The sequence below is a fragment of the Canis lupus genome, chromosome 10, assembly GCF_048164855.1.
Source record: "Canis lupus baileyi chromosome 10, mCanLup2.hap1, whole genome shotgun sequence".
NCBI lineage: Eukaryota > Metazoa > Chordata > Mammalia > Carnivora > Canidae > Canis > Canis lupus.
In genome coordinates this window covers 14,624,588-14,640,738 of record NC_132847.1, presented here as the reverse complement: position 1 = coordinate 14,640,738, position 16,151 = coordinate 14,624,588, and the positions used below count along the sequence as shown (strand labels likewise).

General features: G+C 37.6%; 1 protein-coding gene across 17 annotated transcripts in view; it reads right to left on the bottom strand.

Moving 5' to 3' along the window:
* Positions 1 to 1,232: 1,232 nt before the first annotated feature.
* The window catches only part of CSNK1G3 (casein kinase 1 gamma 3), a 107,660-nt gene continuing 92,741 nt past the window's right edge, over positions 1,233 to 16,151 (bottom strand). For 12 of the 17 annotated variants that reach the window (XM_072840782.1, XM_072840788.1, XM_072840787.1 and 9 more), the window contains 3 exons: positions 13,025 to 13,131; positions 12,471 to 12,494; positions 1,233 to 3,724 (listed from right to left, as the gene is read on the bottom strand). In XM_072840782.1, coding sequence (XP_072696883.1) covers positions 3,670 to 3,724; positions 12,471 to 12,494; positions 13,025 to 13,131 — 186 coding nt within the window. In that variant the 3' untranslated portion in view covers positions 1,233 to 3,669. The remainder of the gene's footprint in view (positions 3,725 to 12,470; positions 12,495 to 13,024; positions 13,132 to 16,151) is intronic. The other 5 variants (XM_072840792.1, XM_072840789.1, XM_072840791.1 and 2 more) reach the window with 1 other exon arrangement.

Sequence of the window (16,151 nt, the reverse complement as noted above, 5' to 3'; positions counted from 1 at the left end):
TAATTAGGTTTGCCTTTTGGCTCTTTTGTTTTTCTCATCAAGATGGTGGCTGCTTATGGATTTTGCCTCTGCAGGATCCGTTCACTCTGTTTTCTGATAATAAAGCCTGTACTTCCTCTTGGTTAATGCCCTTTGTACCTCCTTTCTCAGTCCAATGTGTCCTCTGAAGGTGGGAAAAGAGCATTTCCTTGGCCACAGTAATCGGCTCAGGGATGGGCTTGTGAACCCATGAAGCAATAAATGTCAATCTTAGGATTTTGTTAAGATTGCTGAGAGAAATTGCTCTTTGTTTCGGCTGAGATTATGAAGATGGTAGAAGTCTGAAGCTCCTGGGTGGCCACTTCACTATCACACAGGAGGTGTCCCTGGCAATGAAAACAGCACTGTAGAAAGCAAAACAGACATACAAAGAGAGACAGTGTAGAGTCATCTACACTAGGGTCAACTACATCTGAAGCCAGTCCTACCACTGGACTTTCCAGTTAGATGCGATAACGTGCACCCCTGTTTAAGCCACTTGCAATTCAGAGGGTGCTGGCTGATGCAGCTATGTTGTCATTTGGGCTGAATCTCCATGTTAAATCAGACTTTTCTAGATAGGGCCTTTGGACCATGATGTTTCATCTCCAGATCTTTCTACTGACTGACTGCTGGTGCTCAGTGTGTGCTGCTTTGCCTCATCTTACCTGGAGTTATCTTTCAGTAGCACAGCACCATTAATACCATTTTGGAAAACTCCTTTGAAAGCACCTAGCACAAAGATAAGTTGTGAGATACAGTCACAGATATATGCCCTCCATCTGCAATAATAAAGTCATTCACTTAAAATTGGATTAATAACATTTCATTTCTGTGAACACCCCAGCATGACTTCATTTTTTAAAAGGAATAAAATGATTCTGTTTCTTTTCCTTGCTTTAACAGTGGCATGAGTTTTAATTAATTGCTCTATTAAATGCTTCAGGGAAGTGTAAAAGGCTTTTTCTTGAACTTGGATTAAAGAAAGCTCAGATACTTCCTGGTGTGTACTCCTTACCATGGGGCTCCAACAAAGCAAAATCCAAACAGAAACACAAAACATAAAAGCATACTCCTTGGTCTCTGATTCTCACATAAACAAACCTAAGTGAACCAGATTTTTAAAATTCCTGCCTTACATTATTACATTCCTGCCTTACATTATTACAAGTAGCATCACTTTACCCATGATTAGAGGAAGGGGGGAAAGCAAGTTTAAAAAAACTACCTTTATTTTTTATTTCTTTTTCAGTTACATACTTTTAAACAGGGATGTGTTTCATTATTCAGACATTCAGGCAATGTTGACTTCATTAGTGTTGACAGAAAAGAAGCATAAAAATGCAAAACATTGTTGACTTAACCTGAACATACCTGCATTACCTATTATTGACCAGTTTGTGTTGCCAAAAGACTTATTCCTTGGCATTAAAATGGAGCACTTAAAAATATTGCTAAAAAGCAAATGTCTACACACTGGTCTTTGCAGCAAATAAGGGTATTTATACTTTTAAAATATTTTAAGTCCATAATTGGATTAATATACACACCTTCTTATGTATAAGGAGTTCAGATCATATAAACACTGTACAGTCCAAAAACCCTACTGAGAATAAAACTAAATAGGCTTATGATAAGAAATACAGATATCGCATGTATTTACAAATATCATAGACACACAAATTTGGTCAAATACTGTAAAGAAAGAAGTGGTTTCACATTATAATGGCCAAAACATCCATCTAACTTGCTCAAGGCAAACAAAAATAAAAACTCAGTATGTAACTCCTGTCGTTTAAGATCATGACAGTATACAAACAGAATGGGAAACTGTTGACCAAATTATACAACAAATGTCTTCTAGGCTGAGTGTGGGCCTTTAAAATCTAGAACTTGAAAAGATCATTCAGACGATTCAGAGCGACAATGATAAACAATGTCCTGATCTGCAGTATTCATATGGGCGCCTAATTTATCAAAAACAACACACTGAACTTTTGGCTAATAAGAAAAATAAATTACAAAGTACAATTAAATCCCTGTAAATGCAAAAATGAAGTCAAAAATGTAATTTATTTACTTTAAGTACACATTTTAAATGTTACCTTGAGACAATAAAAATAAATAAGCATGCCTGAAGGCATGTACTGAAAGACAAAGAAAGGGCTGTGTGGAAAGAGTAAGTAACCTTATAAATGAAAGGTGAATATGAGATTTGAAAAACATCATTCTCTTCCTAGCCAGTCTTTTTGTTGTAACTCCTCTTGAAAATTCTGACTAGTAGTAGAATGTGACCAAAGTACACCTGTGTCTTTATGGCTTAAAACAAAGCATACTGAAAAAATGGAATGGGTTTCCTTTTTTACAGAACTGTTACTTTGTTCATATGCAGGCACTTCAAAAGACTATGGAGGCAAAGCACCTGACCCATCCTTTCCAAAATAGTTTTCGATCATCAAAATTATACTAAAAAGTAGGAAATTCCAGAGAACCATCAAAGTTGAATACAAGAGACTAATGTGCACGGGGGCAGGGGGGTGGAGGGGGTGGGAAGTGGGCATTACAGTAACCCAGTTTTTATTACTGGGGGGTGGGGGTGGGGGTCCTTTATTTTATCAAAAAGCAAATAATTAATAAACAGACACCACTGCATGGCACATCCAAAATTTTCCGCTTAAGGGAGAATGTAATCATTCAGCAGTAGGTTTCAGTGGGATCTCCTCAGACTTCAACCTTATACATTGCAATGAGATTCACATTTATTTCTTCTCCTTAGTGTATTAAAAAAAAAAAAAAACTCCAACATATTTTATTTCTCAAAGTATTCATTTCTTGCTGTCTAACATACATTATTATCTGGAAGCATAAAGTTACATTATACAAATATTTTGTGGGTATTTTTTTGTTTTTTTGTTTTTTTTTTTTTTAAAAGCGCTTTTGCCACTTCAGCAACACTGTACTTCACGTGGTGGTGCAACAAAAGCAGAGCTCCTATTTACCACACTAACTTGTGATTCATTTTACCACCGCCATCTGCCAAACCCATAGAGCTTTTTCCTCAGTACCTCTGGGCAGTGACTGTACCACGATTTCACAGAGAGAATGTTAATATGACTCATGAATAGCAGTACCATCAGTAATGCTGAAGTCAATGCAGATGTCACACAAAAAATCAACTTCTCATAAAATAACTTCTTTTACATGTTTGGGCAACTGCGTCTTCTCTGTTGCATTATCCACTGGGGAGAAAAATCCTGCTTGATTCTGCTCTTATAGAGTTATAAAAAAAAAAAAACAGATTAGGCATATCTAACTGTTTGACACTGAAGATACTGTACTGCTTTCTACAACAGGAGGAGAGCTTCTGAAAAATGTCCTTAGGACTGCATCCATCAGTACCACCTCCTTGGTCCATTCCATTCATTGATGGGCAAAGCACTCATGTTTTGACAAAACTTTAAAGCTTCCATAAAAGTTAAATTAGAAAAAAATATGAATGTAAGACAACCACAAAATGAAGTATGAAAGTATGACATTTTGTTTCTAAGAGTGAGTCCTTGAAAATATATGTGGTCACTACAGAGATGATTTTAATCACAAGACAGCAGATGAACACGTAAGTAACTCCCCATGATCTGTCTGTGTCCAGAGTCATTTGTGACGCTGTATGGTTTTCCTTTTCCTTCGTTTGAAAAAACAGCAGCACCTGCAGATGGAGGGAAACACTTCTTGTATTATAAAGGTACTAAAGGGTCACAAAGTAAAGGCTGAGTTTAGCATATTAATGTAAATGGTCATAAAAAGCAATAAGCTAATGCAAGATACACAGTGAACATGCCCATGAAGCATATATATTAGTGAACCTATGGCAGAGTTATTACTGTTTCATCAACGTGCCTTTTAGGAATAGAGCCAGACTATGCAATGTTACAAGGAGCCACTAAATTGAAAAGGCTTTGCACCAAGACTGAGAAGCTATGGAATTCTGAATGCTCACTGACCCTCCATATTTTATTTTGAATACTCATTAACCTCTGGCAATGAGTGGCATGCTTTTATAAAAGTCATCTTATGCATTCTCTCCCTTTATTCCTCATATCTGTATATGATTGTGAAAGCCACTGTTAGAAAAGTAATAATGATCCTAATACTCAGGATTTTATTTTCACCAAGAATCAGATTCCAAAAATCTCTTTTTAGAAAAAGCTCAGATATACTCTTCAACAAACATTTTCTGCCACATTTACAAACTGGAAGAGAGAAAATACATTAACCAGCATAGTACTCTTTAATTCTCTAAGGGTTAACATGTCAAACTTACCCTAAGTTAATTAAGTAAAAACCATGCTTAACATTTAAAATAGCATAATCAAGGTGATTCAGTTTTGTAGTCTATGAGGGAAGAGCATATTAGGTTTCATTTCCAAGTAAAAAAAATCTAGAGATGATCCCTCAGAGACCTGGTTTTCTCCATAGTAAGTTTTCCTAGTCATGAGGAGACGTAGCACAGGTAACACGTAAAAAGCAATGCTAAGGCTGATACAAACTCATAGTTAGAAGAGAATCATTGAGTAAAAACTAACAAAGAAATACACGCATGCACATAAATATTCTAAAAGTCTGACATTCCCTCAAATAAAGATCTGGCTCTTTTCCCCTTCCACACTTAAAGGAAAATCCATCTATTAGAATATCAAGAACACCGGTGACACACAGAGGTTCTCCCCCCCACCCCACTGAAGTCTAGGGTGTGTGCATATGTAAATATGTAAATCCTGTTTTGTAATTAAATTTAAATTGAGTCACGCAGTGGTTCAATCAACAAAATACTGCCAATTCAAAGCTCATATAGAATGAGACCTTATAAAGATGTTCCTCTAATTCTTACCAGCCCACCTGCATAAAAGGATAGTAAATGAATAAATTTCAAGCTAAGCAAAATGAAGACCACCTAGCTTGAAGCGTGCTATCCAGCAAAAGATTGTGGAAGATGAAGTAATTGCTAGATATCTTGTATATCTTTCTGTGAAAGAAATGTAAACAGAAACCCATACTGTTCAGCTAAATTATACAATCTCTCCACCCACATTATTGTTAGTCAAAAATAATTTCAGACCATTTACTGTGATTTATGCCCTATGAAATCACTATGGGGCATTTGGCATAAAACCAAAATACATGATTGGATTTTTTTTAACTTCATTCAAATAGCACACGATTAGACCATGGAGTATGAATAATTTAAACCTGTATATGTTAGCTGGTACAGACTCAACTGGAAATAATGTGCAGTTATGAATCTTTATGAATTTTACTCTTACTGAGGTGACCACCAGAGAAACCAGAAAGAAATTACCCAATCAAAGGCCTCGAAAAGAGCTACCTCTGTAAAAGAAGACTCTAGGTACAAGAGATTTTTCCTGGATTTATAAGATAAGTGAACTTTATTTGTAACTGTCAGCTACCTAAATACTTTCTCAACTCTGTTATATAAATTTTCTAAGATAACACAATGAAACAAGATTATTTAACTCAGATTCTAAGAGATGATAACCATTATTTAAAAAAACTTTCAGTGAAAGACTTAGAAAAGTCATAAAATGTTCATATTGTAAAAAAAAATTTTAATTGGTATTTAGAAGAAACAGATAAAATATTTAGAATATTAAAGAATATGATCACACAAATACATTTCAATGGAAATGTATTATTCAATAGCATTCTATTAATAATGTTCACTGTTCCCAAATACTGTCATTTATTTGTCTTTTCAAACTACAAGTTTTAAAAATTGTTCTGATGAAAAGTATTTTAGTGTTTATTAAAAAAGATTTCCATAAAAGCGTTTTGGAACAGAGAATTTAATGTAATTCATGTTTTTGATCAACAAGTTCCAGATTTTCCACACTTGTATTAGCAATTCACCTTGTCTGACTCATTTTTCTAGTACCATCAATTTGCCTTCCAACTTAAGACAGCCAAGTCCTTCCTATTTCTAAGGTCCTCTTCCCTTTAATTATGTATTATTTAACACAGAAAACCAGCCCAAGCATTTACTTGAGACTAAATAAAATTTTCAAATAAATCATAACCATACAGACCTTTTAAACTGAAACTCAATCTAAAAAAAGATCTATTTGTTAGAAATAAATTCCTCCAAATAGAGTAAGTACATACACCCTTGAAACGGATTTGCCATGGAAGACAACATGCTATTAAACTGACTACCACCAGGGGGCAGCATTACTTTATTCACTAGGAATGTATCTAAATAAAGAGGAGATGCTCTCAAAATAGAAGATAGTTATAAAAGAAGAGAATGATCTTTAACTTGTGGCTAGTTTCTTAAAACATACCAAAACAAATGATTTACAGTCTTTGTGATTAAGAAATTAGGTCTCATATCAGTTGCCTTCTATCTAAAACTGTTGCTCCCACACGGCCACTCTGACATGGCCATTTTACTCCTCTCCGTCCTCAGCACTAATCTGAATTTATGTTATTTACTTACTGATTATCTGCCTCCACATAGAATGCACGCCCACAGATACATCCCACAATTGGTACTCATGTAATATGTACTGAATAAGTGAATGACTTGCCCTATAAATGCCAGTCACGGACTAAGAACCTAGTGAAAATTCTATGGCATGTTCTAAAACTAGAGTCCTTACCCCTGGCCCACAAGCCCTAGTGAAATCTCACAAACTGCAGATTTTAGCGCCTGTGGAAGCTTTCCTGGAGAAAAGTTGTTTGCACCGGATTCTTAGGAGTCTAAACCCAAGAAGCCTGCTCTGCCTACACGCCTAGCCAGGCCTCCCCTCCGGCTGCTCCATTTCCAAGGGGTCCTCATCCCAGAAGCTATGAGGTGAGCACTGGAGATACTGAGCGTCCACTGTGCCATCAACTTACATGAATGCAGATAAATGTGTAAAAAGAAACAATGCAATTTTAACACTAAGGGCAAGTCAAAGGGGAAAAAAGTTATTCGTAACAGTAATTGCAAATGATAGCCAATAGTGCAGAAATTAGCACTGCCGAAGTTCCCGCAGGTGAGGTGAGCAAGTTACTTTGATCACTACATTTCACTAACTGGTCTTAGAAAATTATCCACATCTTTAAAATGTTTAAGCACATTTTTCTCCATGCTGCTCAGTGGCAACATTTTCTCCTACATTAGTCCTCACCTCATTTGAAGCCTCTTCAGATCTAGACTACTGACAGCCCTGGGGAAACAGATTAAGCTTACAGGACATTTAAATCATGTTCTTGTCAATGCTCCTCCTCCTCTTGGCTCTTTTGTGATTATGCCTCCATGGCTCCAGTATGCCGATATGCTCTCACAAGGCAGATGCACACTCCTGACGTAATTCCGCAGCTAGCCTAAAAGCCCTGGAGCCACAGCTCTATTCTTATTTAAATTCTTTGGAAATAAATGCTAAATCATGTTTCTGATGAACTTGAGGAGTGGCACCATAAATACTGTTTAGGCAGTCAACAGGAAATCATAATGGATCAAAGTCCTCAACTACATAGAAAACATACAGGAGAATGGATGAGGCTTTGCTGGTGATACTGCACCATTTCTCCTTCATTTGTCACCTTTTCCTGCCTTGAGGATCGGACTGTCTTCCTGGATGCATGGCACAGACTTCCTTCTCACACAGCTACCTGAAACTGCCACATGAATCTCTTCTGCATCTGAAGCTCCTGTCTATCCTTTCTGCAATGACTCACTGGCTCCACCATCAGGTGACAGACTGTTGGGTACCTGCCTGGCCCTATGTAGGACCCCAGAGCCTGGCCTCTCCTTATCTGCAGAGTATACAGAAAACAGCTTTTTAGATATCTGTATTTAATTATCTAACAAAGGATTTTGCATCCTTCAAATCTATACAAGAAATGTAACTTAAGATGTCTGAATCCCTTGGTGTAAAACATGAAGAGCTGATCAGGTAAGCAAAAAAAGTTTAGATAGAAGCCCAAGGCCATCGACATAACTAACTACTCTAACTGGGAACCTGCAGATCCATCCTTATCTTTAATTTCTTCCTCTCCATCCACATGCAATTAGTCTCTCAAGTCCAAATGACTTTCAAAGTTGTCCCATCCTCTCATGCTGGCTTACTTCCGAACTTCTTGTCTCTGCCACTGCTAAGAGCCTCTTAACAGACGTCCAGGCTAAGTGTCCTCCTTCCTCTCTGCAATGTGCCATCCAAACCGGCCCTCACCCAGAGATGGCCTTGCCTTCTGCCTTTTACATTTCACCAATGGTTCTCCTTGGTCTAAGGCATTAGGTCCACACAGTTCTTACAGTTTGGTTCCAATCTATTTCCACTCTTCCCTTAGTCTCATCTTACATCAAGCTGCCTCTCGAGGGAGAGGGAAAAGGATGGATTGATTTAATGTAATCTAAGGAACCCCAGGAATCGACATAAGCCTCAAAAGTGCTGCCAAACTAATTTTTGTAAGGCTCAATCTGATTATACCATTTCTTGGCTTAAAATCCACAGCATGCTTTCTGTGTTGAGAACGGATCATGCGCCCCCCACCCCCCTCCCAACCTGGCTAGTAAGGCGCTTTGAGATTAGCCACTCAGATAATCTCAGCTCCTGCTGGGATGCATTTGTGCTTACTATACATGAATGGGTTACTCCTCCGACTTGCCCCATTCTTTCCTTGCTCCACATGCTGCTCAGCCACTTCTCTCTGACTCCTGCACTCAACCCTTTGCCAAACCTACTCATCTTCCAGAAAAAAAGCAAATGGGCCCTTACCCGTGAAGATGCCTCTGGTCTTCCAGCTGGAAGAGCACATGCCAGTCTCTTAAATCTGGTAACACTGTATCCTAGAAGCTAATCCTGTAATACCTAGTATTAGACCAGTAATTCTCAGTCATGGTTGCTCCTTAGAATCAGCTTACAAGCTTTTTAAAAATACTGTCAACCAGGGGCATCTGGGTGACTCACTCAGTTAAGCATCTGCCTTCAGCTCAGGTCATGATCCCAGGGCCTGGGATCGAGTCCCACATTAGGCTCCCTGCTCAGCTGGGAGTCTGCTTCTTCTCTCCCTCTGCCCTTACTCCACACTTGTGCTCTGTCTCTCTAATAAATAAAGTCTTTACAAAAAAATACTGTCAACCAGATCCTCATCACAGAAGAATTAATTCAAAAACTCTGACAGTGTAACCTAAGCGTTCACATTGTTCTGAAACTCCCCAGATGTTTGTGATTCGAAGTAAGGACTGAGGACAACTAGGTGAAAATTACTGGTGTATTTCCTACCTTTTCTAAGGGAACATAAGGGCCTTGACTTATCTTTGTAATCACCATGTTAGCAAACACACAGTAAATGTTGGAAAAGGGATAGAAATAATAAGAGAAATAATGGTGAAAAAAGATAATTACATACTCCTTAAAAACTCAGTAACTAAACCAAAGGAAGCTTTGGTTTTCCAAAATTCCTGGAAGGAATGATGAGGGTGCTATCACTTTATCACCTGTCTTGAAAAAAAAATTCTCAGCCACAGTGAAGAAGGCAACATCTCATTACTAATAATAAGCCATTATATGCAGGGCAACAGAATATTTTCCATCATCACTTGGAAATCATATATGGAACCCTATAATGTACTGTTCTAGGAACCCTGAGCCTCTAAAATGCCCAACTTACATTATAATTAATGGGGTGGGGTGAAAGGGGCCTCCGCCAATCACAGTTAAGAAGAGAGGGAGGTGGAAATTTGAAAAGGAATTCTCGGCAGGTTCCTACCAACCTATAAAATGGTGGGAAAACAGAAGCATAAGATGCAATTTAGGAAAAAAACACATTCACAGTCCCTCACCACAGACTAAGAAGGTATGAGGAATGCAAAAACAAACTCACAAGAATGTGAGAGTCACTTGATTAAAGAGAAATCAAATATGACAGGTTACAAGTTTTTAACCAGTGAGGAGGCAGGGAAGTTCGGAGGATTTCTGTAATCCATCTGGACTCAAGCTTTATTGAAATTATGAGTTGCTCTCCATTTTTAAAAAAATAACAGCTCTATTAAAATATAATTCCAATTATTATCAAATTAACACTTTTAAAGTATACAATTCAGGAGTTTTTAATATATTCAAAGAGTTCTGCATCTATCACCACTATCAAACTTGAAACCATTTCCATTGCCTCCAAAAGAAATGACATAATCTAACCTACTAGCAACCCCTCCCACCCTCCCTTCCCTGCCCTAGGCAATCACTGCATTTTTCTTTCTATATTGGCCTATTCTGGACATTGCACATAATCAAAATCATAGAACATGTGGCCTTTTGTGCCTGGCTTCCTTCACTTAGCATCATCATATTTTCTATTTCATTATTTTACACTGTCAACTAATACTCCACTGTACAGATACACCACATTATTTAGTCCTAATTATTTAGAAATAATTCACTGAGGCATAGTGCTTTGGGCACTGTGGATCTGAAGATAAGAGAGGCCTGGCTTTCAAGAAATTCAAGAAGTTTCACAAGAGAGAGCTAACAAGAACAACATACCAGCAGCAGACATAAGGAACCCAGGGAATACAGTGTTCAGAAGGGAAAACGAAGCAGGGCAAGATGGGCAGGAGTCAAACTATGAGAGGTATAAAGGGCCTTGGGCCCTGCCAAGGAACGTGGACTCAAGGCTACAGGCCATGGACAAACCTTTCCTTTGAGGCCTTTCCCACCACACTTGCTTTTTTCTCATCTTCCAACACGTACGGATAGAAACCCAAACCCACAACATATATACACCCACACTCATCCCAACTAAAAAAATGACTACACCATTCTATGAAGCTACCTCCACAAGGCATTTCCTGACCACCCTGTCCGTAAGTAACCTTGTTCCCATAAGCTCTCATAGGTTATTGTATACCTTTTCACGGTAGTTATCAGATACAAATTATTAATGTGTGCTAAAACACCACAATCTGCCTTGCTAGGGTGTCATCTACTTAAGGGCAAGGACAGGTTCAGATTATTTGTAAGATCCAAATGTACAACTGATGACTGAATAAATGGGAAAAGGGAATCCATCTGGCTAAAAAGCAGGTGTCTCAGATAAGTGGAGAGTGAACAGCCAGTCTCAGTGAAGAGTGTGGGCATACAAGTAAAAACAGGAGACATGGCTGAGGAGAACAACAATGGGAGAGGTCACTGGCAGCTGGAAGCGGAAATATAAAGAGGGTAGGGATAGCCACTGAATACTGCCATGGGCAAGACAAAAAAGCAGTGCATTATCACAGTTAATATCCTCAACAATCTATGAAGCAGATAATATGTGCCTCATTTTATAGAGAAAGAAACAAGCATGAGATGAGCAGGTAATTCTAAGTGGCAGGAGCAGGATTCTACGACCCATGTTCAACTGTACAGGATATGCGTCTTCCAATCTGCCACACCACTTCTGTAACTCCACTTGGGAGTATATCAGCAAACATCAACTGCTGTTTTCGTTCTTGATGTAAAAATGCATAAGTACGTAGCTGATTAATTATATCTTCGAATCCACTAAGTCACACTGGCAATAAATTCCATAGTCAAAAGTGATAAAAATAGAAACTTGATTACTGATCTTTAAAAAGAAATATCCACAACTAAAATCTCCTTATCTTGCAACCAGCAAATAAGAATTATTTGGGAATTTATGTAAAGTTCCTTTTGGATAGGGGTAGAATGTTCCAAAATTTATTAATCTAAGCAACTTTCTTTATTCACTCCCAGGCTCATTCAAGATTTGTCCTGAAACTGAGAGGAACATATTAAATGTGGCATTAAAGTACAGGCAAATATAGGAGAAGAGTTTAAATTCAACATAACTTGACTTAATAGGAATTTTTTTTTCATAATATCTGCAATTAGCAAGAACTATTTAGATGAGGACTTCCATAACACTGTCTCGCTATAGTTAATCATAAATTTATTAGTGTATCCCATGTGTATTCAATGGCAATACAATTAGTAAATGAAATACTCTTAGTGATACTATTGGGGTGGAAGTGAAGGATATGCTATGTGTACTTAATAATTACCAACAGGAAAAAAGAGAACTTGAAACTCAAAATCTTCCCTTTCCATTTAAAATAGCAAATAAAGCCTCTGTGTTACAAAACAAATGCACAAGCACAAGCAGAGTGGATGTTATTGACTACTCAATTAAAAGTGCCCCCAAATCGATGTCACTTGAAGCAAAAAAAAAAAAAAAAAAAAAAAAAGTTGCAGCAGGCAAAAGAGCTCCTCAAACAATTATTTCTTGCTTTTTAGACCTAATGTAAATGACACCAAATATTTTTGAACAACTTTGACCAATTGTAATTTCTATGTTAAAAGATATGTTTTTTTTTAAAATGCGAAATGATGCTAATCTTTGAAATTACAGTCCAGGGAGCTATTTCTGCCTGCCTACACTTGAAAACTCACCACATGTTCAACACTTTCTGGCAGCTATACACACACACACACAAAAAAAAAAAAAACAAAACAAAAACAAGGAAAAAGAGAGAGAGGGAGAAAGGTCATCAGAAATAGCCCACATTGAAATTTTCACATTGTTTTTCATGCTTAATTTTTTTCCAAGCAGCATTATTATTTACATTCACAGGAAAACTACTTTAAAACTAATATGAACACATGCAGCATACTATAAAATTAGTATTTATTCTTATGCTTACAGCATAAGAGCATCTACCCTATAAAAATAATTTCCATGCATCAATACTCCTAAAAATAAAAAGCCAAAAATATGCTATTAATTCTAAGTAAGAAATTGACCATAGTTTTTAAATATTTTATAAAATATTTACTGGAATAGCATTATTTTAAACTCAGTGATTAAAATAAATAAAAATATCACTTGTTTTGCATGCACCTATTCCCTGAAAAAAATTTCCTGGAAAAATTGTACTGACTATAAATTTCTAACATGCACAGTTGAAGCACAGAAAAGTACTAAAAGAAGTAAAGCAAATACATACTTGGTTTCATCCATCACTTCTACTTCCGTAGGGGCTGTAATGGGTGCATTGGAACGTCCTGCAGTGGGGTCATCTGTGTTTAACTCTCCATTTGTAGAGCTTACAACCTGTCGAAAAGAAGAAGGAAAAAAATATATATATATATGTATACACATACACACAAACACACACAGTAACAAGTTATATGATAATAAAAACTAAGGCTAAGGTATTTCAATTAGAAAGTTAATATGAAGAACATAAAACAATTAGTATGCAGTTGAGCTGTTCATAACTGAATATAGTAATAAGTCTAATATTTTATTAAAATTCAAGGCCATCCAATATTTGCTTTTTGACATACTTCCTTTCCATCTTGAAATTTGTCTTGTCTCTTTCCCTCTGAGTTGTAAGACTAACTCCTACCCTTGGGTCTGAATCAGCAACCCCAGATGTGCCCATGTCCACTGGCATCTTGCTAATCACAAATTATTTCCTTCGTAAACTTCAGTATTGCTCCTTCTAATAGATCTTTCATTTCAGTGTGTAACGACACTTGGGTGTCTCTTGCATACTGCCAATTCATCTACCCAGGTGTTCACCCCCCCAGATCCAGGAGTCACTGAGAGTCCTCTCTTTTGACTGAAATCTCGCATCAGGGAGGCCTGTTAAATTCTCCCCCAAAACACATCCCCAATCTAATTAGTTCTCCCCACCTCTATTACTATCAGGACTTTAGTTCAAGCCACCATGATCTCTTGTGTGAAGAAGAGCAACAAGCTATTAACTGGTCTCCTGCTTTTACCTACCCCCACCCTCCATTAATGTACTGTCTATACAACAATCAGAGTGCTCATTTGAAGACAGAAATTAGATCATGTACAATTAACCTGCTTAAATCTCTTCAAGTACCAACTTCCTATTTCACTTAAAATAAAGATTCGTATTCTTTACCTTAATTAACAAAGCCCCACAACATCTGAATCCTGCCTACCTCTCTGATCTCATACTACTTTCCCCCTTATTCACTAGCCTCCATCCAGTATGTCAAACTTATTCCCACCTTAAGGCTTTGGCATTATCTATTTTTGATGCCTTCCTGCTTATTGGTCATATTCTCATCTTTCAGATTCTTAGAGAACATCCCTAAAGCAGCCCTTTTCTATCATACAATCTAAGACTTCCATACAGACACACTATCTCATGTTATACTCTACTATTAACTCTGTATAGCGTTTATCCAGATAGATATTTTTCGGATTATGTTTCTTAACACCCATTCCCACTGCCTCCTGCTCCATGACAGCAAAAACTTTGTCCCGTTGCTTACTATATCTCCCCACTACACCTAGCACAGAACAATCAATAAATATTTGTTGAAATAAATAAATGCATGCATGAATGAAATCCTAAAACAAAATAAAAATCATAGCAAAATTCCCACATTCTCCCAAATCCTCTTGGTCCTATAGTCACCTTTATAGGACCTATTTCTTGCTTTCCCCTCAACTTCTTCAAAACAATAGTCTTAACTTACCACTTCCATTTTTATAAAATTTTCCACTCATTTATTCCTTAACTCCTTGCAATCTATACTCTACAGCTACATCAGATTTCTAGTAAAAGCACTCTCACAGGTTACCAATGACTCCTAGAAAAATATATTGGTGGCCTTTGTTCAGTCCTCATTTTCCTATACATTTCTGTATCACTTAGCACTAGCTGATACTCTGGAGTAGATGGGTCCAGAAACAAAGCCTGGCTTTAACATTCACCCACTATGTGACCTGGGAAAGATAGCTCATCATGCTAAACCACAGATATGAAATGGGAAACAACAGTATCCACTTAACAAAATTGATAGGAAGAAATGGAATCAATGCGTAAAGGGCAGTGACAGGCATATTTTAAGAGCTCCATGAATGGTGGCCCTTGTTCCTCAGCCAGTTTGCCGGCATTCGTGGCTTCAGCCACAACCACAAAGTAAAGGACTCACTGAGCGCAACTGCTTGCCCACATGTTCACTTACACCACATGTGGTACCTCAAATTCAGTACTTCCAAAATGAAATTCCTCATACTCCTCTTAAATGTGTCACTCCTCCTATCCAGGGTTCCAATTTTTAGTAAACCCTACCTTCTTCTCAGACCTCCAGGCTCAAAATACCAATCACTTCTGCTGCTTCCCCTATTAGAGCTTGTTATAAGGGGTAAAACATGCTAATATAGCAAAGGCCTGGACAGCAGACTGACATCTGACTACCAGATTTAATTAACAGGGTCCATTTACAGAGGCCCATTTTACTGAAACTTAACTAATTCTCGGGTTTTTACCGAGACCACAATGTGCCAGGCACTCTTCCAGGAACTTGGAAAACACAAGAAAAACAACCTTGCCCTCCTCAACCTGATAGTCCAGGGCATAGCAACAGGACTCTCGCCCTCACAACTCCCAGAGAAGTCACTAGAAGTCAACCAACAAACCTAGATGAATAGAGGATTATGGAGGCTGAGTTTCCTGTATGGTAATATAGACCAAGTACTTAGAAACGAACACTGCATTTGTGCCCAGAGCTGAAAACACACAAAATGCCTTGATCATTGTTAGTGACAACCAACTGAAGGAAAGGAACACCCCTGTGCCTCAGTCTGCCACTCTGCTCTGGGGCACCCACTTCTTTCTGGCATTCTATTGAGCTCCATGTCAATTTTTTCTCTTTATTTCTCCCTCTTTCTGAAAACATTCAACAATCATTATTTGTTCTAATTATCAAACATAATTTGGTTCTTTATTCTTAATTTTTAAGATGTCAGAGCTCCTAGGCTGAACTGGAAAAGAAAGCAGGATTCTTATCTTATACTTTTGTATTCGCCACTATCTGTAATTAGCAGAATGCCTTGCATGAAGAAGATAAACAGTTTACTCAACAATTTCCATTGCTCTTCCCTCAACATCATATTCACAGGTTTCTTTTCCTCCTTTGTGTTCACTGGCCTAAGACAGCTGGAGGGCATGCATCTCAAACTACAGGCAGCTCCTCGAATGTGTCCTCCCTTCCTTTAAACAGTATCATTGAAAACTGATAACTCAGGTAGTCTAAATTTCCAGCAAGAGCAACAGTATGAACATGGTAATTATATAATATGAC